This window comes from Penicillium taxi (assembly GCF_028828555.1).
Source record: "Penicillium taxi strain IBT 34144 chromosome Unknown utg000004l_segment0_segment0, whole genome shotgun sequence".
Taxonomy (NCBI): Eukaryota; Fungi; Ascomycota; class Eurotiomycetes; order Eurotiales; family Aspergillaceae; genus Penicillium; species Penicillium taxi.
The window spans coordinates 2173590-2198093 of NW_026643206.1; the positions used below are offsets into that span (position 1 = coordinate 2173590).

At 45.2% G+C, this 24504-nt stretch overlaps 10 protein-coding genes across 10 annotated transcripts; 6 read left to right on the forward strand and 4 right to left on the reverse strand.

The window, feature by feature from the left end:
- Window positions 1-2597: 2597 nt before the first annotated feature.
- N7495_005720 (fungal specific transcription factor domain-containing protein) lies at window positions 2598-4218 on the forward strand (the record flags this gene model as incomplete). The annotated part of the gene is made up of 2 exons (XM_057208371.1): window positions 2598-3103; window positions 3159-4218. 2 exons carry the CDS (start codon window positions 2598-2600, stop codon window positions 4216-4218), a joined length of 1566 nt encoding a protein of 521 aa, XP_057062145.1.
- Window positions 4219-5079: 861 nt separating this feature from the next.
- On the forward strand, window positions 5080-6071 carry N7495_005721 (uncharacterized protein; the record flags this gene model as incomplete). The annotated part of the gene is made up of 2 exons (XM_057208372.1): window positions 5080-5218; window positions 5281-6071. The coding sequence occupies 2 exons, from the start codon at window positions 5080-5082 to the stop codon at window positions 6069-6071; spliced, it is 930 nt and encodes a 309-aa protein (XP_057062146.1).
- A 521-nt stretch (window positions 6072-6592) lies between these two features.
- Window positions 6593-7186, forward strand: N7495_005722 (uncharacterized protein; the record flags this gene model as incomplete). Its single annotated transcript, XM_057208373.1, has 2 exons — window positions 6593-6795; window positions 6847-7186. 2 exons carry the CDS (start codon window positions 6593-6595, stop codon window positions 7184-7186), a joined length of 543 nt encoding a protein of 180 aa, XP_057062147.1.
- A 133-nt stretch (window positions 7187-7319) lies between these two features.
- N7495_005723 (uncharacterized protein) lies at window positions 7320-7538 on the reverse strand (the record flags this gene model as incomplete). Its single annotated transcript, XM_057208374.1, has 1 exon — window positions 7320-7538. One exon carries the CDS (start codon window positions 7536-7538, stop codon window positions 7320-7322), a length of 219 nt encoding a protein of 72 aa, XP_057062148.1.
- Window positions 7539-8059: 521 nt separating this feature from the next.
- On the reverse strand, window positions 8060-10303 carry cat2 (bifunctional catalase-peroxidase Cat2; the record flags this gene model as incomplete). The annotated part of the gene is made up of 1 exon (XM_057208375.1): window positions 8060-10303. The coding sequence occupies one exon, from the start codon at window positions 10301-10303 to the stop codon at window positions 8060-8062; it is 2244 nt and encodes a 747-aa protein (XP_057062149.1).
- Window positions 10304-13411: 3108 nt separating this feature from the next.
- Window positions 13412-13696, forward strand: N7495_005725 (uncharacterized protein; the record flags this gene model as incomplete). The annotated part of the gene is made up of 1 exon (XM_057208376.1): window positions 13412-13696. The coding sequence occupies one exon, from the start codon at window positions 13412-13414 to the stop codon at window positions 13694-13696; it is 285 nt and encodes a 94-aa protein (XP_057062150.1).
- A 396-nt stretch (window positions 13697-14092) lies between these two features.
- Window positions 14093-14290, forward strand: N7495_005726 (uncharacterized protein; the record flags this gene model as incomplete). Its single annotated transcript, XM_057208377.1, has 1 exon — window positions 14093-14290. One exon carries the CDS (start codon window positions 14093-14095, stop codon window positions 14288-14290), a length of 198 nt encoding a protein of 65 aa, XP_057062151.1.
- Window positions 14291-16165: 1875 nt separating this feature from the next.
- On the forward strand, window positions 16166-17297 carry N7495_005727 (putative sexual development protein (LsdA); the record flags this gene model as incomplete). The annotated part of the gene is made up of 2 exons (XM_057208378.1): window positions 16166-16528; window positions 16590-17297. 2 exons carry the CDS (start codon window positions 16166-16168, stop codon window positions 17295-17297), a joined length of 1071 nt encoding a protein of 356 aa, XP_057062152.1.
- Window positions 17298-17652: 355 nt separating this feature from the next.
- N7495_005728 (polysaccharide lyase family 1 protein) lies at window positions 17653-19003 on the reverse strand (the record flags this gene model as incomplete). Its single annotated transcript, XM_057208379.1, has 5 exons — window positions 17653-17991; window positions 18047-18280; window positions 18333-18429; window positions 18486-18608; window positions 18666-19003. The coding sequence occupies 5 exons, from the start codon at window positions 19001-19003 to the stop codon at window positions 17653-17655; spliced, it is 1131 nt and encodes a 376-aa protein (XP_057062153.1).
- Window positions 19004-22478: 3475 nt separating this feature from the next.
- On the reverse strand, window positions 22479-24372 carry N7495_005729 (putative amidase; the record flags this gene model as incomplete). Its single annotated transcript, XM_057208380.1, has 3 exons — window positions 22479-23506; window positions 23582-24009; window positions 24074-24372. The coding sequence occupies 3 exons, from the start codon at window positions 24370-24372 to the stop codon at window positions 22479-22481; spliced, it is 1755 nt and encodes a 584-aa protein (XP_057062154.1).
- Between the last annotated feature and the right edge of the window lie 132 nt (window positions 24373-24504).

A 24504-nucleotide genomic window follows, 5' to 3' on the forward strand; every position in this document is an offset into this window, starting at 1 on the left:
GCGAAGGATTTGCTAGCTCAGGTTAGCTACTCCGAAATTGAGATTTGAGATAGAGTGGATCCTTAGTCGGAAAGGTTAAAGAGCCTTGGTTTAGAAGTGAATCGACGATGATCATAATATGACAGACGGGAAGGAAGGAACCGATTTGATACATAGTAGAGAGAGTTCCCAAGTTCATGCATTTTCGAGATCTCGGAAGTCCCCCGTAGGTGTATTGTATAAACATATTTGGTACTCCCAAGGCTTGACTTGAAACCTTTATCCAGACAAAACATCTTAATCTTTAATCAAAAAAAATGAATCTTTTGTTACGTATTTGTGGCATTATGTAGCGCGTCAGTTCAAGAGATCAAAGCATGGGGTTGCAATTCTCTCTCGGTATTTGAGTAATTGATATCCTGCCATGATTACCTAGGTAAAAATAGTCACGGTCACTTAAATTACTGATCATGTTAATCAATTCTCCACTGTTGGCAAACATATCTTTTTAGGATTGTAACCCCGAGTAATTCGGAGTATTTTGTGGGTGGCTCCGTCTTATTCGGAAAAGCTACCAAATCAGACAATAAACCCCTTATTAATCCACTATGAATGAACTAGTACCGAAACTATAATTTGAATAGCTGCAGAATTTCAATGTACCCACATTACTATCTACACAGTAGGTACAGAATAGATAGCGTCGGGATATTTTCAGTTGAAGTAGAGCTTACGTTTGCTTACAATATATAGTCGCAGTAACCCCACTGATTGTCGTCTCAGGATGTATTACATCCATTAAGTAGTCATTATTTGTCATTACTTCAAACGTGCAATTTTAGCTAGCTGAGAAATTGAAGAACCAACAAATTAGCCAAATATGCCCAATATATCGGGCTACCTAATTTGGTGAATGACGTCAAATATGAATCAGATTAGAACTTTTGCACTAGTTAGTAACAGTTCAAATGTCCATCAGGGTCATAATTAACAATATCATAAAAACGGCCTAAAATATTAAGCATTTACCGGGGGTCGGGATTTTGGGAATCTGCAATATGAAGTTCTCCGTGCTAGTTTATACTCGGTACTAAAGAGAACTAGAACCTTGAAAACTTTCTCGAAAGTTCAAGGCTCCGCCCGCATATTATAGTAAGTATATTGTTGGTAGTATATTGCTGAATGGCGGTAAGAGACCCTTGACTAACAAATCAGATATCAGTATCGGAACTCACAAAACTCGGGACTTCCCATACTTCACTTCATCTACCTACTTTTTCTCGATCAATTGTGATACTCGGGTTTCGGAAAAGGTTCCAAGGTTCTAGATATTTGTCACTTTTGATAACTCTATGTCGGTCAAGTTCCGGTGTTATACCTAATATCGCGGCGTTTATGGCTAGGCGGGAGATTTCCGGGCCCTCTTGCTCCCCTCCCTTAAGTGGAGCTATTTCCATCGGTTTGGGTACACTAAATTGCGCCCCATGCTTACCTATCATCTTCTTATCATTAGTTAATTAATCAAAACTCCGTGATTCCACGTATCTCGGCTTTTCCGAAGGAAGTTCCATACCCAAAGAGAAATAGATTTACATCATGAGCCTTGGAATATAATGAATTACTACCTAAATAATGGATGATTCACTATAGACAATTATCTGTGTTGTAGCTGGGCATCAGTTGGAATTATTTTACAGGTGTAGATCGGTAAAACTATAGGACCAAATACCACATGGCCGACTGGAACAACACCGTATACCTAACTTGTTTTTAACTTCGACAACGATGATCACACGTGCCTAAAACGTATATGATACCACATTACTGGGAATGCCATAAGTAGTTAGTAGCTGGATATGGTGGGGGCGTATTTTCCCTAACCAGAACCAAAAAAGGCCCCAGTACCGCAACTACCCATTCGCTTTTCTTAGATAAAACTGCTGCCCAGTCCCAAATTTCCCTTTTCCTTTGGATCTTAATCAATTCAAAAGATGCATGAAAAGAAGACTCGTCGCAAACCAATTAAATCTTGCTTGGAATGCAATCGTCGGAAACAAAAGGTAAAGGAATTAAGGCTACCCAATTAATCCCGAAGGAATTCAATCACTGATGATTACTCTCTAGTGCAATCGCCAAAAACCATGCAACCATTGCATCAGTCGTGGGGTAGAGCATGCTTGCATTTATTCCAACCTATACTCCCAGAGAGGCATTAGCAGAGGCCGCAGTTACCCCGCTGGACGTCGTTCGAGTTCAACTGGCACTGATCAAAATCGCGAAAGAGACACGTCAACAACCCTATCATCTTATGATTCCGAACCAAATGAGAAAGGTGTAGATTCTTTGGAGGCTCTGGGCTACTTGCCAAATTTGGATACAAAGATCTTATTTCCGGCTACACACTATGACAACCTGTTCGTCGATCCTGCAATCCTCATCCTCCCGTCCTGCCAGCCTCGTTCCTGTATTCTAACTACCAAATCAGCGCCACATCCCCGATACCACCAAAAAAGACTAGCAAATCATCCTCCAGCTTGTCGCCTGCACACTCACTCTCACGATCATTGCGCCCACGAAGGATTTGGCCAGAGCGATCCGTAGCCGACTTCTTGACTGGAATGTTCCTTAATGAGATGAATCGCATTTATGAGATCATACACCCCCTGGCATTCCAAACAAGATACAACTCATGGTGGATCTCCCAGGAAAATAACGACTTTCAAACAGTCGTCTCATCTCCAGGCGACGATTGCGACTTCGGCCTGCTTATTATTCGCATGTGTCTGCTTAGTTGTCAGTGTCTACCACATCCAAAGTACCCTACCAAGGGAGTTGTGCATACGCATCTGAGTGAGTTGGAGGAATGGCTCTACGCAACAGCAGACCAAATCGATACAGCTCGGGCACCTCATCCTCCCTCCACTATCACGGTTCAGCAAAGATTCTTCAATGTGTGCTATCTGAAGAATTACGCCAAAATAAGAGAAGCCTGGTCTGTTCTAAGTGCTGCGATCAAGGATGCGCATGAAGTTGGTTTGCATCTAAAGGACCCAGGCATTATTATCAGTGAATTAGATTTGGAATATCGCAGACGAACCTTTTGGTCTTTGTACGTCTGGGATAGGTATGTGAATTCTTTCCAAGATTGCCTGGAGGAGACGATCCTAACATTTCAACAGATTCATGTCTTCATTTTTTGGACACTGGCCACTCATCCCCGAGGGTTATTTTGACATTGATCTTCCCCATGATAATCTGCAGGCATATACAGTCAGCCCTTATATACTTACACCATTCACAAGCCGAGTCGTTCATATCAAATTAGCGCGATATATGACCGCTTTCATGAGTCCACCTTCCTGGAGAAGCGACCAACTCGACCCGATTGTTGTCGCCGACTTTTCTCAGCGTTTCCAGGAGGTTATTCTTGATCAATTGCCACCTGCATTTTGGCTCGATAATGCGGACACAACTTGGGACGCCGTGGATCCCACCATCACCGGCAAGAGAAGCTTACTGCATATGTTTGTCGTTTCCACAAAGGCCGCGCTATACAAAGCATTCGCCGACCCCTGCAACAATCTTCGTCAGCCCAAGGATGGACGCCCGAATTACAGAGGTGATCTTCTTGCCCTGTCTCATCGACGGTCTCTGATGAAAGAGACCTGCGGGGTGATTAGCTCGATCCACAAGCTCTATATGCTGCCACCAGATGAGAGGAGCGAAGCTGGTGACAACCTGTTTCTATTTCCAACATTCATGACAGAGGCACTGACATGTCTTGGGGTATGTTTGTTGTCCATCCAAGCCGACAGGGACATTCTTGCAGCAAACGGGATCCAGGTCAGCTCCGACCCGGGACTGCAATATAGTTACGCGGCATTCTTCAACGGATACAACGTGATCTGTCAGCAAGCTCCCAGATATGCACTGGCCAGGAAAGCCATGAGGATCATGGAAGGGTTTCACGGAACAGTGCGTGCCACAGCGTGCAACCAATATCCGGACATAGTTGAAGTGGATTACGCGCCAGGAACATTGACTGCGGCAGGCACTGTTGGCAGTGTCAATGTTTTCCAACTGGAGCATGCATTGGTTTCCATGTACAGCCAAGGTGGGGAGAAGGTCACTAGTAATACCAATTTACCACTTCCCAGTTGGTTGCCTTCTTTCCTTGATTCACCTGCTCGAAGCTGGGTGTTTCAAAATGGGGCGTTTTTTAGGGATTTGCTCGCTTAGACTTTCCAGGTGGTTTGTCGAAGCTATGATCGGAGTACTGGTTACTCCTTACGGGATAGAACGGGTGGGTTTATTGTTTGCACCATGCCACAACATCCATTTTGGGGACTTGGGCTGAATTAACTTAATTGTACATGTATGATGATTGACGCTCTCTCAACTTAGTATATAGCAGCACTGCTATATAGCGTGTTAATAATATTTTCTGATCCAGTTCAGAGTCAAAGTCAAAGTATGAGAGTTTTCGGACGAGTACAGACAAATATGACTTGGGAAGATACCCCGAAGTAGCGCCGATCACGGCTGATCAGCTGATCAAGTAATCAATGCCTGTTATTTCAGGCTCAGATTCTTAGAATTTGTTGAGAGAAAACCAGAATCCTAAAATTATATAAAATGTCGAATGCCGAATGCCGAATGCCCGGTGATGAACGATCATTTCCACGTAGATAATCCGTGTACTAGAGGTAGTCCAGGTACAAAGTACCGCTGCAACCGTTACCTATGCGACCGTCATCGACGTCATGCAAAGAAAAAGAAGCCAAGACAGAGATATGATAGTGTCAGTGACATTCTAGGCTAAGCTTTTGTCGCATTCCTCGAATCTTCCTTTCTACATCTTCTCTGATCGATTTTAGGTTAAGTGGTGGTTGCTCTTCTCTATCTTACTCCTTACCCTTACTAGTTGAGTGCTAGCGCGTCTGAACTCTTACTCGAGCTAAAACGCCTCCCGTGAAATCCCAAAACATTGATTGTCGCACCACCGCACTTTTCTCCTCGATGGCGTTGATTCAGTAGTATTTCCTTGAATCTCAAGTTTGAGCTGAACTCTGGCCGGCCTTTGACCGGCGAGCCTGGACAATGCGCCCGGGGCTTGATAAACCAGGCGCACTCCCTCTTCTGGCTCTGATTGTCTTTTCCCTCCTCACCCTGGTACCATCTTTGTCAAATATCTACAACCTCAAGCTGGCAGATTTTCCCTTTGCCAGTGGCGCTCGTCGTATGTATCACCTGCACGACTTACAGTGGCGGAGTTTCCCGGAGTTAACCGTTTTTTTTCAGAAGTCCCTCTTATCCAGGATAATGTCGACATTCCCTCCGATTCACTTCTGAGTGACACTCGCAAGTCATGGTATAAACCTGCGCTACCTCATCCGTGTGGGAATCGCATACCGCGATCGTCAAGATGGGGTAATGGGGCATCGACGATATTCAGCGAAACTGCGACCGTTGCAAATGAGAGCCGCTCATCCTATGCTTCGGAATCTTCTTTCCTATTCAGCAGAAGAGCTCGCGCATTCCGCACATACTTCATTCAACAGCTAGATGGCTATCAACTCTTCACACATTTTTCCAGTCGTAATGTCACTGCAAAGACAGCCAGTCTGGACCCAACAATCACATCTTCCACTCGCCCCCCTTTACAAACCTCCTACAACAAACAGCCCGATCATGCTTCAAATACTCCGATCAAATCAAATACATCCACGACAGAGAAATCAGAACTGCAGGTTCTATACCAGTACAGTGCGTGGCAGCAGGCCTGCCGAGCTGCAATTAGCCTATGGGACATCGCAAAGGACGCCCCTTATATACCTGCATTAATCCACGGCTCAAATTACATCGAGTCAATAATCCACATGATACCCCAGTCTCTCAATCTGTTGAATACGTCAATCCCCCCGAGGCCTCTCACCAACGCCTCGAATTCCACCGCGGTGCAAACCCCCAAGTCCCACATTGTGCCTGGTGAACAGCAGTCCACCGATGCCGCAGGGCGGCATTCCCCTGAACTACAAGGCAGCTGTATGGCTGTCGTAATCGGCTTGGTAGCCGGAATTGTATGGTTCTAGACGGTTTGCGCTTCGAGTTTGGAGTTTTTCAAGGCTTGTAAGCTTTACATTTGTGCTACCACCCCTACCCCTACCCCCTGTGCAGCTGATTGTGCTTCTTGAAGTCCCTTCGCTGTCATGCCATTTATGTCATCTGATGTCTTGTAATGAGCTCTTCTGTCTGATAGTTATTATCATGGGACTGAATATGATTTAGTATAGTGGAAGGCTCCGGTCTAGCCTCCAGTGGAATTAATGAAATTTACATTTAAATTTACATTTACATTTACATCATCCATCCAAGCTCAAGTTTCAACTCTGGAAGTGTCAACCAACGTTCTATTCAATGACGGCCCAATTACACCTTCAAACTAACCTAATGGCGAACCCGAAGCCCGTGGAAGCACCGAACTCCATAAAAAATGGCATCTGAAAGCTCAAAAGACGCTTCGACTACAAACACTGTGTCTTATTCGCAAAATCCAGCTTCGGAAATCTACACTTCCGCGCCTCAGCAGCCGAAATAAAAGAATATGCCGCAAATGGAGGCTACAATGAAAATTCTGCGATGGCATTGGCTTGAAGCTCAACTGAAATACTGTGGACTCAAAGCTTCTAAGGTTAAGGCTGTTGCACATGTAATACTTCATGACGCGGCGAGACATGGGAATTTGATTGTACCCACTGAGATTAATCAGCTTGAGGCTGCTTTTGCGGAGGAGTCGAAGAATAAGGAGAGGGGACAGTAAGAATGCTCAAGCTACGCCGACTGCGGTGACGGCTAGTTCAGCTAAAGTTACTATGTGTGTGTGTGTGTGTGTGTGTTTATGGCTGGTGGGAAGAGAAATATTGATGTTGTTGATGGGGGTGAGTCGGTGCAGCGGCCTGTTGCTTCTAACGCTGCTTCGAAGAAGGCGATGGCTGCTCCTGTGGAGGATGTCATGGACGTCGAGGATACGCCTGCGCCTGCTCCTCGGAACAAGCAGACAGCTCGCCGTGGTACCCAGCCTTATACGGAGTATGCGGCTCAAGAAAATTTTAACGAAGAACTTCCTCCACTTGGACTACTTAATGGCGACTACACTCTCTCTTGGATTTCTGGAAACTGGGGCTACGAGGAAATCGATCTATCTTGACTTTAACCCTTGATGGCAACACGCTCTGGGGCAAGTTTTATTTTAGCATCATACGGGGAATTGTGCGCATTGAAGACAAGGACAGGGCACTAGGAGTGCTGTTGATGCGCGCACTATGAGGAATGAGTGGGCTTCATATATCACTCAGGAGCAGTATGAGGAAGAAGATGAAGAGATTTATAATGATAGACCCCTTCCTCCACTTAGACTTCTCAACGGCGACTATAATCTCACTTGAACATCTTTTCAAGAATGGAGCTTTAACGACGAGGATTTCTTCCTGACGTTGACACTTGATGGCTGCCAGCTCTGGGGAAAATTCAGCGTCGGCATCATCGAGAGAATCATGCATTTTGATAAACGGCCCATGACTTCATCTCATCAGTCCGTGTCTTTCACTTGGAGGGGCAGGGAACACGAGAATGCAAGTCATTATGGGAACGCCAATTTCGGCCACATCACCTTTTTGGGTGATGGATGTATCGAGGGTGAATTTAATTGGATGAGAGTTGAATTTCGTGGACAACTTCTTCAAGAACAGGGCACTAGGAGCTCTGTTGATGCACGTACTATGAAAAATGAGTGGGACTCTTATACTGAGGAGCAGTATGAGTATGAAAGGCGAGCTCACTGGAGGTAGTCTGTAACTAGACGCTTTCGACTGTTCTTTCGGTAGGTATTGATCTATCGACGAGATTAGGATTTAGGTTTTATTTCTAACGTTGCTTGTTCCTAAAAATTCCGGTGTTGCTACAATATCTTGAGAAAAAAAAAAAGGTGAAAACAAGGCTAATTCATTGGATTTGAAACATATCAATCTTCATAACTCAATAATTGAACACATAACTTTGGTCAAGTTTTAACTTCATACAATTATAGGCGAGTCTGGCGACCAGTTGGTGTAGGTGGGTGATAGACCACGTCGAACCGGTCAAGATTCATGACCTTGGTCCAAGCAGCCACGAAATCAGTGACGAACTTAGACTGGCCGTCAAAGCTACCATAAAGCTCAGACAGAGCGCGCAGTTCAGCGTGGTGACCGAATATCAGATCCACACGTGTAGCGGTCCACTTTTTGCTGCCGGTCTTACGGTCGAGACCCTCGAAAGTCTCGTTTTCGGAGCTGGTAGGCTTCCAGACTGTGTTCATGTCCAACAAGTTGACGAAGAAGTCGTTGGTTAGCTGGCCAGGTCGCTTGGTGAAGACTCCGGCTGGGGAATTATCCCAGTTGGTGTTCAGGACGCGCAGACCACCGACTAGGACGGCAAGTTCGGGTGCGGAGAGCGTTAGAAGCTGTGCTCGGTCAACGAGAATCTGCTCGCTACGCACACGCCCGGTAGACTTTCCGTAGTTGCGGAAGCCGTCCGCAAACGGCTCGAGCCAGCGGAAGGAGTCAACGTCGGTCTGTTCTTCTGTGGCGTCTCCGCGACCGGGTGTGAAGGGGACGGGAATACCAGCGGCCTTTTCGAGGGCAGCGCTACCGGCGAGAACAATAAGATCAGCCAGCGACACGCGCTTGTTACCCTTCTGGGTGGTGTTGTATCGCTTCTGGATATCCTCGAGGGCCTTGAGGACTTTCTGGAGCTGGGGTGGGTTGTTGACCTCCCATTGGTTCTGGGGTGCGAGTCTGATGCGCGCACCGTTGGCTCCACCACGCTTGTCACCACCTCGGAAGGTGGAGGCCGAAGCCCAGGCAGTGGAGATGAAGGCTGTAGGGTCGATACCGGAAGCCAGAATGTTGTGCTTCAGCTCGGCAATGTCCTCGCCGTCGATCAAGGGGTGGTTAGGTGTGGGGATGGGATCCTCCCAGAGCAGGGTCTCGCTTGGGATCTCGGGGCCGAGCCAGCGGGCACGTGGACCCATATCACGGTGCAGCAACTTGAACCAGGCACGAGCGAAAGCATCGACCAGCTGGTCAGGGTTGGCAAGGAAGCGACGTGCTATCTTTTCGTACTCCGGATCGAAGCGTAGAGCCAGATCGCTTGTCAACATACGGGGCTTCTGCTTTTTCGTGGCGTCGAAGGCATGGGGGATTATGTCGTCAGCGTTCTTAGCGGTCCACTGGTTTGCGCCGGCGGGGGACTTGGTCGGTTCCCACTCATACTTGAACAGGTACTCCAGGAAGTTGTTGCTCCACTTTGTGGGGGTCTTGGTCCAGGTGACCTCCAGACCACTGGTGATGGCATCGGCACCCTTGCCAGAGGCGTGCTTGTTTTTCCAGCCAAGACCCTGCGACTCAATGCCGGCAGCCTCAGGCTCCGCACCGACGTTATCTGCGGGTGCGGCACCGTGAGTCTTACCGAAGGTGTGACCACCAGCAATCAGAGCAACAGTCTCCTCATCATTCATAGCCATGCGGCTGAAAGTGATACGAATATCTCGAGCTGAGGCAACGGGATCAGGAACGCCATCTGGGCCCTCAGGGTTGACATAGATCAAACCCATGACCACAGCGGCCAAGGGGTCCTCTGGGTCACGAGTGCGGATGTCGCTCTGCTTGACCTTGTCCTTTTCATTGTAGGCCTTGTAGCGGGCATCATTGGTGAACCAAACGGTTTCACCACCCCAATATACAGACTCATCGGCCTCCCAGGAGTCGGGACGGCCACCTGCGAAACCAAAGGTCTTGAAACCCATGGACTCGAGGGCGACATTGCCGGTGAGAAGTAATAAATCAGCCCAGGAGATCTTGTTACCATACTTTTGCTTGATGGGCCACAGAAGACGGCGGGCCTTATCTAAACTGACGTTGTCTGGCCAGCTGTTAAGTGGGGCGAAACGCTGTTGTCCCTGACCACCGCCGCCACGGCCGTCAAACACACGATAAGTACCAGAACCGTGCCAGGCCATACGAACAAATAGACCACCATAGTGGCCAAAGTCGGCCGGCCACCAGTCCTGGGAGTCGGTCATCAGGTCGTTCAGATCCTTCTTAAGGGCATAGTAGTCGAGATTCTTGAAGGCGGTAGCATAGTCGAAATCCTTGCTCATTGGGTTGGTAGATTCAGTATGTTGACGCAGAATATTCAACCTCAACTGCTCTGGCCACCAGTCAGGGTTTCTAGTACCACCGCCAGCAACATTGGCGTCGAATTTGTGAACTGGGCATTCACCCATGATGTCGTTGATTGTCAAAATCAGGAAAGAAATGAAGTGTAATACAAGGGACAAGAGGAAGGGGAGAAAAAGAGAAAGTCGGGGGCGAGAGTTATAAAGTATCACCCCGCACTTCTAGAAATTGAAAATTGAAGCTCGGGAATTGGTTTTGTCAGCTTCATTACTGATGGACAAGTCCAGCCCCGATTGCTAAGCTGTAGCTGATCATTGGGCCAGATCAGTGGGGAAACGATCCGCCTGCGGGGAGGCGGCAAATTCCGATGTAAGATGTACTGCGCAGGTCAATTTTTATTATGGATACTGTGTACGTCGTAGTACCTATTATTGGTTGTTACCTGGCCTTGTTTTTTGAACATGTTGAAACACCTAGTTAGCTTTACGTACCGTTTTTTCTATGCTAAGGCTTTCCTATTTTAGGTGCCGCCGCTTTTATGAGGGCGCTCAGGGTCAGGCTCACTGAGTAAATTTCAGTCTAGGCTCAGGCTCATGTTCCGACAATCTCTCTATTAACGCTATTATTAGATCATTTTCTACCAAAATCTGCTTCTGAACCTGCTCCTAAAGCTACTCGCAAATCTGTTCTTGAACATATTTTTAAGCCTTTTCCTATATCTTTTATTTTATAGTATTTTCTTTTGCTTTTCTAGCTATAATTAAGCGATTTATATCCTATATAAATATTCAATATACTAATATGAGATTGAGAAGCACCTCTTCAAAGCAATCGGAACACTAACGTTTTCGGTTAGAGGTACTATAAATGTACAAGGTCTCGCGTACCACTCAACGTTCTAAGTTGGAAAGGGTCCGCTTGGTCCATTCTCTTCCTCACCTAAGGCATCACAGGCTTTACGTCAGAACTATCTTATGATGATAGCCAGCGGCGAGATTGACTCATCCTCCCCAATAAACACTTCTCGGCACAAAATAGTCACACCAATCTTAGAATATATTCAATGAAATATTAAACCAAGACAACATAATAAACTATCATATCATGAAGCTTTAAATCTATGGCTAATCACAGGGATCAAGACCATCACACGTACAAAAAAAATACTGTGGAATTTAAAAATATCTTATTCCAAGTTGATGCCCAGATGGCAGATTGTAGCGACCATCGCATATCACTGACCCCCTAGTCTACCTAGATAACCTATAGGTCACTGTTTATTGGTGATTTGGTTTTTGGTTAGCATGCTGTTTCGTATTAGCAACGATAAAGTAATCCATGTTAGGTCTTGCTTACCTCATGGATGGTTGTTTTGTTGCTAGACATTCTTCATAGTTGCTACTCGGCGTCCGCCTGAAACCCAAACATCGTCATCGGTAGTGATAGCACCATTTTCATAGAGTTCAATAACTAGTTGGATATTCATCTCTTGGCGATGTCCGTTAATAGGATCTGTGGGGTCAAGCACACGCTTCAAGAAGGCCACTCTCTCCTCAACAGTAGGGAGTGGTGGGGGTGGTGGAGGGATATAGAGTGGAGCTTTGAAATCGCTAAGGTAGGGTTCGGAATTCGACATTTTTAGCTCTCAAAGTAGAAAGATGATTGATTAGGTACGTTATAGGTCATAAGTCTGTACACACACGGGAATTAGCCCCACCCACCCCAAATATATATAATTACTTCAACCACCTATATCTACACCAATATTATAGCTATAGCTGTATAGTATATATATTTATATAGGAAAATGACAGGAGAACAGAATTTTATTCACTATTTAGTATAATATCCCCTAGAATTACGTACAGCGGCCAATCTACATGGCATAGACCTAATTAGGCTATCAATCGTCGCCTGTGGAATGGCATCCCAAGCTTCGCAAATACAGGCCTTAAAATAGGCCCAATCAGCTGCAGTTTGGCCCATTTCGACTAATTCGGGGTGTAGCTTTCTTAATTTACACTTTAGAAGGTACCAACATGGTTCGATAGGGCTCATATCAGGCGATCGTGCAGGCCATTTTTCAAGAAGAATCCTCCAACATCGAAACCACCTTCCTGCTTCCTGTGATGTATGAATTCTAGCATTATCCTGCTGAAATATATCAACATCCTCATAGTGTGGTAAAAGGCCCTTTTCTAGGGCTTTTATATAAATCCTTTACCTTTAGACCTAGAATCACGCTCCATAACCACCAACTTTGAACGATCATTAATCTATATACAAGCCCATACCATCTGCGAAATATCCTTCACATGGGCTTTAGGATTGATAAATTGACTTAAGTAAGTCTCCGATTTCAATATCCAAGCCTATTGGACATCAGAATTTGATGTTCTTTGAACCAAACATTCGTCCGAGAAGATCCATTTCTTCCAATCCACATCCTGACGCCATTTTTGAGCAAATTCAAGTCGGTCTTTCGCAAGAAGAGGGCCAAGAGATATTTTATTCTTTCGGCATCGTTTAGTTAGGTGATAAGTCTTAAAGATTTCTGTAATGTTGATCGGGAGGGGTGAAAATCGGTATTTACAGCAAGTCATCTATAGCTCCAAAATGGATGTCGACGCGCTTTTAAATAAATCCAAAGTTTAGTGGTTCCATTATAGATAGGGGTGTCCAATTTGAGGGCAAGATTCAAGCGTTTTGGTGGCTTCGTAGCGATCGCGAGTATTGTAGATTGTCTTGCGGGAGCAGCCATGAATAGCAACAATTTTAGAGGGCGATACACCATTCTTGAGGCTAGAGATAATTGCAGAGAGTTTTTCAGTAGATAGCTCTTGATTTTTGCCACGGTTTTCACTAATTTCTGTGCCAAACGGAGCCATGGTTAGTGAAATAAACGAAAATTAAAAAGGCGAGTATAGACGACGCGAAAAAAACGCGCTAAAATGCGGGAGTGTGAACAGACTTTTGACCCATTATGTAGTTGCAGAGATGAAAGAGGATCGCCACCGATCACTAGTCCAACACTAGTCTATATTAAGTTAGATTCAATTAATGAATTATTATTATATAAATCTTATTTATCAATTAGTCTATATTAGGTTAGCCTATATTGTTATTATTGTACACAGTAACTACTTTATTTTACGCGTTTATCTACTCCGAGGTTTTTTTCATTATTATCTTTCCCCTTCTTTATTCGATTCAAAATGTCGAATTCCGAACCCTACTATAGCGATCTCAAAGCTCCACCCTATATCCTTCCACCACCCCCTACTGTTGAGGAGAGAGTGGCCTTCTTGAAGCATGTGCTTGACCTCACCGATCCTATTTACGGACATCGCCAAGAGATGAATATCCAACTAGTTATTGAACTCTATGAAAATGGTGCTGTCACTACCGATGACGATGTTTGGGTTTCAGGCGGACGCCGAGTAACCAACTATGAAGAATGTCTAGCAACAAAACAACCATCCTTCCATGAGGTAAGTTAGAACTAACATGGATTACTTTATCATTGCTAATACGAAACAGCATGGTAACCAACGTCCATTAAACCAAGCAATGCAGAAAAATGCCACCTAAGGGATTAGCACTACGAATTCTATGCATGAGGTGAGTAAGCTTTTCTTCTCTTGACTATCTTTTTTTTTGATTGCCTAACCTTTTGGCTTTAGATCAAAGCCCGGATGTGTCTGCCCCTTCTTGAAGGAGGTAACAATCAATACATCGAGATATTGATCTTAAACGACACTGGAAGTGATGTGTTTACTGTGTTTATGTGTGAGTGGTTGTACCTTAGCAGCAATTGCCTCACATATCGACCAATTCTCAACACGACAAATGTGTTATACGCCAACTGTACCACATAGAAGCTGAGAACTTGCAAAATGGATATCCAATTGATGAAGGAGGATGGACAACCATGGGGGCCTTGGTTTTCAGAAAACGCCATCCAGAGAATAGCACCCGTCGGTCACCGTTTATCAGGTGCATCCATGCGCAATACATTTTCCATGCGTACAGGGCCGGGTATTCCTACCATTTCGGTTGCCTTAACCAAAGGTGGGATGATATCTCAGCTTTAGTTTTAGTGTTTTTTTTTCTTTTCTTTCTTCAATCTTGCTTGGGTTTCTTTCGGGTGGTGTAGTTTTGCGTTATTTTATTATTAAGATACCCATAGAGTTAGCTAAGAGAAAACTTAACAGCATAACTAATACCTAATATCCAATATGGTGAGTGAAGTAGCAATGCTTCCGGGAAATCTTGCACCGATGACTTCGCGCGCATTCTTAGTGGAAGAGTTCATACTGACTGGAGAGGGAAGAAACAGCAACAAATGCTTGATGATAGACGTAGGGTAAAGTTGAGGGCTGCGATCAATACCAGAGTCCTAATTCGATTTTGAATTGTTTCTATTGGAGAAATCAGTATGTGAAATATATGTTTTTATACATGTTAAGTGCTTGGCAGTGGGGCCCAAAAAGGATTATTCTTTGTGTATTGGTCAAGCCGAATCCTCACTGAGCAGATCAGGGAGCATAATGCCCAGAGGCGTGCTCAGTTCTACTCAGGGACCAAAAGCAGCAATGGGGTGAGCACTAATACAGAAGAAGAACGTCAGGAACTGGCATAGAAAATCCGGTACATATCATGTGCGGGGTAAGTACGGAGTATAAACTCACCATATCTGGGAATTATACATGACGCCATATTATGTAATCTTGGCTCTGAGTGGATCATCATAGTTAACTGATCCTTAGACCAGACATCTATTTACCACTTTCAACGGGTCCTCGCATACTCTTGGTCTTTCGGGAAGTTGGACCCGAGGTGATTGATAAGTACGGAATGACTTACTAGTTTGTTTCATAATAAATTTAATCCATATCGATTTAACCCGCGATAGGTCAGACCTCGGGATCATCTATCCAGAACCTAAGGTGCTGAAACAACCTTAGAATCATCCGAACATTAAGGGATGGACATGTAGTTTCAAGGTTGCAGATCTAGATTATTATCCCATGAAAACCGAGAACATTTCTCAGTAACGGTAAAACAATTTTCCAGCGTTCCAATTTAGGCGAGTTGGTCCGAACTGTACAACATGCAATTGAAGATCCAGTAATTCTACTTTCAAGGTCTTACTATAACGGGCACGCTGAATGTCAAAATATTCACAATTTAAACCGAGATTCTCTTTGAAAATTATCCATGGATCTAAAGAATATCTGGGCAGCCTTGGCCGTAGCAGGACCAAATTAAAGTAATCGAGGCTCCAGACCATTTCAACCTGCACCAATAATAGTTTATTGCAGCCTGTAAAGTATTTATCAAAACTATATGAGTGGCCACATCCAAACAGAAATAAATCAATACGGGATAAGGGTCTGGGCTATGCTGAATCTGATCTCAAAGTAAGCATATCAAGGCTTAAGTCCCTGAGCCCCACATTTACTACTTCAAGTAAATGTAGCTTGGTCCACTGCGCCTCATCAGAAAAAGAACATTGGAAGTTTTGAACTGGGCCTGTAAGATGCCCAGATTCCAGATTTAATGGGCTGATGCTCCATATTGGTGCCCGCGTTTCGTGTCGCTGACCAGCTTGGATTTGTACACCACCTACATCAAGTATCTCATTTCGTCCTTTTCAACCTAATTATAGACTTGCTGTAGCACACTCCACTGTAATTCTTCATCTTTTGCATTCTATTTCCAATCAAATTACTTCCTATTCTAAAATTGTGGTCTTTGAATGTGTGATGCTCCCGGGACCCAAGGGCTCTTTCCTATAGAAAGGTTCCTTCCCTATACTTCGAGGCTGTGTCCTACATCTTCCAGTTCCTCACCCTTGCTACTTCTCTTCTTTCATACTTCCAGTGCATACTTAAGCCGTACTTTTTCCCAGTGACTATCTTTGCTCATCACTTTTTTTCAATCAGCGTATGCACTTCTCTATTACCATGCGTTTTATTGCAAACATCGCTCTTCTGAGCGCCACCTCCATCTTTTTCGCTGTTGCAATCCCGACAGGACCATTCCCGGCTGTTGGAAATGAGCTGCCAAATGGTCTGCCATACCCAAGCCCCAGTGAACTGTCTCTCATCGAGCAGAAATCCCAAGGAACACTACCAAACGGTCCTGTCCCGCCAGTCGTCAGCAACAAAGGTCTCAACAATCTCAAGCTGATTGCTTTCAACGAGCTCTTTGAGGTCGCTTTCTTTGGCGAGTTGATCCAAAACATCACTGAGAAGATCGACGGCTACCGCTTCACCGACGGTGGTGATCGTGACTTTGTCCTTCGCTCCCTGCAGGCCATTCTCGCTGTGAGTATCTCCATGCCACAGAGTCCCATTATTTCATATGTACTGATTAAATCCCCTACAGCAAGAGGAACTTCACGCAATTCGGGCCAACAATGCCTTGGTTCATTTCAAGCAGAGCCCCATTGAGCCCTGTGTCTACACCTTCCCCGTTGAGGACTTTGATTCGGCCATTTTGCTCGCATCCACCTTCACATCGGTTGTTCTTGGTACCTTGCAGGATGTGATTGAAAGATTTGCCCTTGGTCAAGATGTCGACCTTGCTCGCGAGATTGCATCGGTCATTGGTAATGAAGGAGAGCAACAGGGTTGGTTCCGAGTGATGCAGGGTCGTATCCCAAATGATCTTCCATTCGTGACAACCTCGGACCTGAACTTCGCTTTCACCGCTATCCAGGGATTCGTGGTCCCTGGAAGCTGCCCGAACATCAATGAGATTCCACTTCGCACTTACGAGCCCTTGACCATCAACACCGCTCCGGGCCCGAAATCGGAAAACATCACATTCCAATTCAACGAACCCGGCAACGAAACCGAGAACACCTTGTGGTTGACCTACATTAACCAGCTCAATCTGCCTGTTGTCGAGCCTTTGACCTTTGTCTCACGAAATGGAAGTGACGTTGTCGCCCAGGCTCTTTTCCCATACGATGAACATTCATTGAACGGCCTTACTATCGCAGCAGTGACGAAGAACAAGGGACCGTTCGGTGATGCAAATTCTGTGGCTAAGTGGACCCTTGCTGGTCCTGGTCTTATCGTTGTCAATTAAGGGGAGATGGGAATTGTCGGGATGATCGGGTAGAATGGACTCGATTGTATATCGGATGTTGTGCTGTTTACCATTACGAATGCGTGTGTGTTTATAGTGAAGCTAAGCCCAAGTATTGACCTATGCAACTACCAATCAACGTCTGTTTGAGAGGAAACCCTTTTCTACGCCCGGGCGTTTCTCAAGTAATCACTTATTCGGGTACTTAGGTACTGAGATTATTCTCACTTCGTGGGCTTAAGCCTAATCATATTCAGATCTCAACGTATAATATCAGTGGCTAGTCACGATACCCCTCCGCTATTTACAGTTCTTTCAAGCAGCAAACGCAGGAGCCAATATAGCCTTGAGCCATTTACAGATTACCTTGACCGGCATTAGCTTTGACGTATGATACGACAGTAGTGTAGGCGTCGGCAGATGCAATGTTCTTGCCCGAGAAGTCACTGAAGAAACCCTCATCAGATTGATCGAAGGTTCCAGAAGAACCAAATCCGTTGATCTTGCAAGCACGTCCCAAGTAGGTCTCGCAGTCTTCGTTGGTAGACGTGTCGGGCGAAGTGAACAGGTCACCATCGATAGGAGACTCGACAACGGTATCAACGTTCTGGAAGACGTTTCCTTCAGCCAGAACGTAACCACCCGAGCCGATCTCGAAGGCATGGCCGCTGTTGTCATACCAGTAGTTGTTGACCTGAATCGGATGTTAGTGAGCTGCCATTATTTCATTTCTAAAGAATTGAGCTTACGGCGTGGAGGAGTGTGTTGCCCTGGACCTTGGGACTACGGCCGCTAGTTCTGTAGATGTAGCTGTCCTTCAGGGTCACCAGATCGTTAGATCCATCGAGGTATATACCCCAGTAGGTGTAGCCGTCGCAGGTGGCAGAGTAGTCGGTCACACCGTCGAGGTAGTGGTTTGAGATTGTCACACGGTTGGAGGCAGAGGTGCCCAGAACAATGTGCTGGCGGCCAATACGAGCAGTCTGTGAAGCTATTAACAAAAGCTCTTCCAAATCCTTCAAAATGTTTGCTTACAGTAACGTGATCGATCCACACTAGATCAGTGTCATCAAGAGTGATAGCATCGCCACCCCAGACGTACTTGGGATTGAGATCGGTGATAGCAATGTTTCTAGATAATGATTAGATGTTGAAATCAGAACCGCTTGCAATCTTGAGAGCACTTACTGGATGATAACATTGCTAGATCCGACGAGACGAAGTCCCTTACCCTTGATGATACCCTCTGAGCCTACACCCAAGATGGTCTTATCAGAACCAACGGTAATACCTTCAACACCAGCGTTGTAGCTACAGGCCAATACCATCAGTAAACAGTCTTTCTTAACTGGAGTTTGAAGAGCTTACTATGTCACAGAGACAGATGCGGCATCGGACTCATAGTTGTCACACCAGTCGTTCTGGTTAATAGCCAACTGACAGGCAGAAGCAGTACCCCAAGGAGCACAGCCAGTTTCAGTGGTTGTACCCTCGGAATCAGTGTAGTCGAACTCTCTGTCAAGGACAATGACACGAGCCTCATCATCACCAAGGTATGAGGTCAACTGGGCAATACTAGTAGGATAGACGGCAGTGGCATCACCACCACCAGTAACACCTTTGGCGAAACCCTCAGCGGCGCCGGAGACACTGACAGCAGCAACGTGAGCAGCAAAAGCTGCGACAATTGTAAGACTATACTTCATATCGTGAAGAAGCGAGAAGATGAATAAGAAAGAACCCTTGAACGGGAGACTCCATTATTTGCGGAATTGACTCTCTTTATATAGGAACCTGAGTAGTAAGAAGTCGCTCTTCAAGGCCGGCCTATTCCCATTTCAGCTAGCGCAAAAACTAGTCGTTAGAAAAAGAAATACATTCGGAGTTCAAAGTACTGTTAGATGAAAGAATTCATGACCTTGGGAGTCCCAAGCTCCACATCGCAAGGCCAGAACTGGTCCTTTTTTCAATATCACTGTCTCCAAAGATTTCACTAGACGAATCAGACTCGGACAACAATGCAGGGGGCTGTATCTGCAATGTTAAGTGGAGTTCCATCATATTAAACCAAGGTCAACGTTGTGGAGACTCAAGAGGTCCAAGGGATTCTCTCCAGTAGAAGCTTGGAACAATGGTTAGCCCCACGAACTAAGGTAGTCTAAAAGTGACAGGTTCAAGCACGCTTCTTGAAGATGTTTCACTCTATCGGCCTTGGCGTTATCCGCTCGCTCCACCTGATATTTGCTTTCAAGGACGGGATAACCACGCTTTACTCTGTGGGGGGTCTACTCCGTGAGCGGATACTCTACACCTACGCCTTGGGTTGTTTTGCTTTAATGAATAGTTTTTCCGGTGAATTCCCGTGATTGTAATTTTTTTTGCACTATCTACGTCGCCCCTTAATCTACTCTTTGAATATTTCCTTCTTGGCATTTCGGACCAATCTGATCTTTCAGTCATAGCTTTTCGCGATGTTGAAGAAATAATACACCAATGATAATTGAAAATCTACTTAGTAGTACTGTAATCCATGTCAGTCCACGCAAACTTCTGCTGATGGTAACAGAATTGATGTTCTCCTCATGCCAAGTCACAATCACAAAAGATCGCTGTGAATCGTACGTATGCAGGTATGTCGTTCAGTGCAGTTTATCTAACGTGATTTCGGTTATCCGACGGTCCCGTTAATCCAAAAATTCTAGAAAAAAATGGGAACTTCCAAACACGGATTTGAGAACCAAAATGTGATGAATTTGACTAAATAAGACGATTCTGACGATTGAAGGCAAATCAGTTTCAGTAAATTCTTCTTGAGCATTCATCATTAGATATATATTCCTCATTACTACCACTATTCTCAATACTAAGCTTCCAAGGTTACTTTGAATCTCTTCTAAACTCCCTAGACTACTGTTATAGGCAGTATACTTCTTACCGACTACCTATTTTTTGACCACCACTAGATCAACTCGAGGCCAATTGAACCGATGAAGATAGTCATGCTTTATCATTCGCCAATGCGAATCTATAATCATTTTTGTTTTGAGCACAGGAATCTTCTCAGGATTAGTAGCCCGAGCACAGAGAATCTATTGATCCTTTTTATACCGGCTGATAAAGAGGTAGGCTCGGAGATGGTAATAGTCGCGAGGCTGACACCAATCATATACCTCTTGAGCACAATCTCGATGGAGATTCTGCTGGCATTGAATACCATTCAGATCAGGAATCAGAGGATGGACATCGAAGTGTCGGCGGAATATGCCTAACAAGCCTTCGATTTTTAATAGGCCAAATACCACGTAAGAGACGCTGAAACTGACGAGGGCCTAAATATCAATATTACTCAATTCTAAAATCAATACTGCTAGAAACGTAGGGCAAGGTACTAGGGAAAGAAACTTACTACTAAATCTATGCTCTTTTGGTCTTTTATTTGTGATTGATCCCCATCAAATCTCAAGATGATCCTTCTAAACCACCGTTGCATCCTCTGTTTCATACTGATTATGCGTTGCCAGCCTAGTAGAGTCCTCTAACTTCATGCTAATAGCGCACTCCGCGTGTCACTAATAAAGCTAATGCGTAGCCTCTCGCCAGATTGATCCAACTGCTCCGATCTCTGCTAGATCCTTATCAATCGCAATAAAGCTTGGATTAAATCCAAACCCCTTGAGCTTAATAAGGAACTTATAAAGAATATGTGACCTTGCCCCTAGATTTGCTTTTATTCTCTGATGCAAATCAGGCTGAACACTCTGTTTATCAACTAAGTAATAATCTATAATATCATCGATATGGATATCATTGCTCTTAAGATGAAGCGTATACCCGAAGCTATAAATCTAAGGCAGACATTGAGAAGCAGAGATGTGTTCGCTGTATAGAGCGATTTCTTTGTGGAAGTAAGTTCAGTATATAGCCACCCTTGCTTGACCGAACCCTCGCCTTTCCATCCAACATCATTAGCACACGTCTCATAAAGATCTTCAAGTTCCGCAAGTCATATATGACCTTATTGATTCCTTCATCTTTACCTATGCCCCTGCTAAGATTTCGCGCTAGGTTAGGGAGCATCCTGAAGAAAACGAAGTGTCAAGGCACAAGGTCTACTATACTTGGCATGAGACGAACTCAAAGAATTAGCGATGTAGTGATGATCCTCTCACTTGAATCAAATACTTCAAAGTGAGATAGATCTTCAGAGTAGAAGGTACCATGCCCGCCGTGGTAACTTTAAAGTAGGCAATCTATTAGCGTTAGGCAAGACCCTTAATTTACACATTGATATATAAGGTCTATAGATGGATAATACATAGTAGATTATAGGCTTCTACTTTCCTGACACCATTAAGCCGCTTCTCTATCGGATTAATAAACTGAAATCGCAACCCTAATTAGCGATCGACTATATAGGACGAAAATAGCGGGATGGAGCGTTTACAGTATCAGCTGGGATTGACGGCTTTAATATTCCGCTTACCTGGTTGATATGTATCGGAACCGAAATCCCACTACATTCTAGATTAGATACAAAAGACCATACATAGCCAATCTTATTATTCTTGATCAAACCCCGAGCCAAACTCAGTAGGTAGAGTATCAATATCAAACTCTAAGTCATGAATCATGATTGAGAGGTTGATTCGGCTGCTGATTCCAATCGGAAAGAAGTGTAGTAAATTCGCCCAAATCTTCGTCCCAATCATCGCATTGAAAAGAACACTTCTTTATCTGACGATTATAAAGACTTTTCCGCTTCCCCTGGTTATTAATATCAAAATTTTGAAGATAGGATCCCACAAACCTAGAGCAAAAAAGGTAGTCGTACTCATGGTGGATGGTAGTATTCAGTGACATGTGTATAGTAAGGAATGAACAATATCCCCGTCAGAGCACCGTGAGGTGAAAATCTTCATTCTTTATCAATCTTCATCCATCGCCCGGCATCCATTAGCATAGTTCAGATCCATTGAAAAAAGATGTTACATTATAAAATTCAGCAGTGACTTTCAAGTTAGGTAATATGTTAACACAGATATCTAAAAAAGTCACTATTCATCTAACTGATTTAAAGGAAGTATTTGTAAATGATATGACGCAGATGGACAAGGAGGTGGAGATTAGTGACTCAATTAGTGCTCCATACGCCCTTTCACGTAAACCCGTACCTCTTTAGAATTAGATAACTGGCAAGTTTCGCTCCAAGTAGCCGCGCCACTCCGGAAGAGTACGCTGATACTTAGTGCCAGAGGTCTTCTGAAGGTCCTCAATGGCACTAGCGTACTTGATCAGAGTGGGCTCGGAGAAGGCAGTGTTCATGATAGCAAGGCCGAACGGCATGCCAGACACGCTGCTTGTACCAGCAGGGACGGTGATAACAGGGTATCCAGCCTGCGCGGCGATTTGAATGCTCTGGGCAACATCGGGAGGAACAAGAAGGCCACTCAGAGTGCTGTTTCCATATTTCAGAGCAGCGTCAATACCCTCCTCGCGAGTGGTGCGCTGGCAGTACTCTAGGGCGGACCAGTAGGTTTCGTTCATGACACCCTTGCTTTCCATCGAGGCAATGAGGCCATCCTGACCAGAGCCAAAGGCAGGGTGGATGCTTGGATAACCACCCTCTGAGCCGTAATTGTCAATGTTGTTCTGAACAAGGTCCTCGACCGATTTGATATCGGTATTGTTTAGCTCGGCAAGGTAGTCACGCAGGTTGTTGTAGAAGTCAACCTTGACATAGGAGTATTCGCTCTCATTGGGAAAGCCACGAGAAGTTCCGTAATCCCAGTTCCAGCCGTCGGGCGAGACGATGTCCTTGTAGTGGGGCAGCTCAGTGCCGTTGATGATGGTGGCACCGGCAGATTCAATCAGAGTGAGAAGCTCTTGGAGCTGAGCGAGCTGTTCGGCATCGGCCAAAGCCCAGAAAGACTCCCAGGGCAGACCAAACACGGCGCCTTTGAGGGCAGACTTGTTAGACAAGAACTGGGTGTAGCCACCTGAGGGAGTCAGATCCTTCTGGGCGAGGGTGTAGTTGTCACGGGGGTCGATTCCGTAGATTGCATCTAGAGCATAAACGGCATCACGAACGGTCTTTCCAAAAGTACCGACGGTATCTTGGTGGAGAGACTCGGGAATAACACCGTCGCGAGAAGTCAAACCGACAGTGGGCTTGATTCCAACAATAGCATTGCGCTGAGCAGGGTTGATGACTGGCAATTGTGTTAGTTTCTTTTTTATTTTTTATTTTTTATTTTTTGACAGATCAAAGAATCGTTTCCACGTACCACTTCCGTCAGTCTCGGTGCCGAGAGCAATAGGAATCAAATTGGCACCCACGGCAACACCGGGACCGGTGCTGCTACCGCCGGGGTTCACAGTGAAGTTGTAGGCGCTGCGGCACTGTCCGCCACGGGCAGAGAAACCTTCGGAGTAGTTGTTGGAGCGCATATCAGCCCATTCGCTCAGAGCACCCTTTCCTAGGAGCAGAGCACCGGCCTTGCGCATACCATGGACAACAAAGGAATCACGAGGCACAACACTACCAAGCAAAGCCCAGCAGCCAGCAGTAGTTTCCATGCGATCCTTGGAGGCAATATTGTCTTTCACGATGAAAGGAATTCCATGGAGAGGACCACGAACCCTACCCTGAGCACGCTCATGATCCAGCTTCTGTGCAATAGAGAAAGCATCCGGATTGTGTTGCAGGATGGCACTAATAAACCAGTCAGCATTAAGATAATCATAAAATCAGCTTTTCACATAATAATAACACTCACTTGAGATATGGTTGTGTCTGGTGAATACGATCGAGGTAGCATTCCAACAGCTCAACACTAGTGAGGCTACCACTGGTCAACTGATGCTGGATCTCATCAACAGTTGCTTCCTCCAACTTGAAGCCGTGGCATTTACGCATAGGAAACAACAAATCTCCGGCAGCGCCCAGACGAGGGAAGTCAAAGGCATAAGGATCAGCCAAAATTTGCGAAGTGACTAGAGTGTCAACTGGTTCAGAAGCAATGACGGCGCTGGTTAGAGCCAGGCTGGTCACGACGGTCTTCAGCAGATGCGACATGTTTGCTGGCAATCGAACTTGAAGCGCCACTTTGAAAGCTGGCAGGGGGGAAGCTTAGCTTTTCATATTCCTCGATAGTTAGATGGGTCCATTCGTTACTAATCCAGAGAATCGACGTAAAACATGAACCAC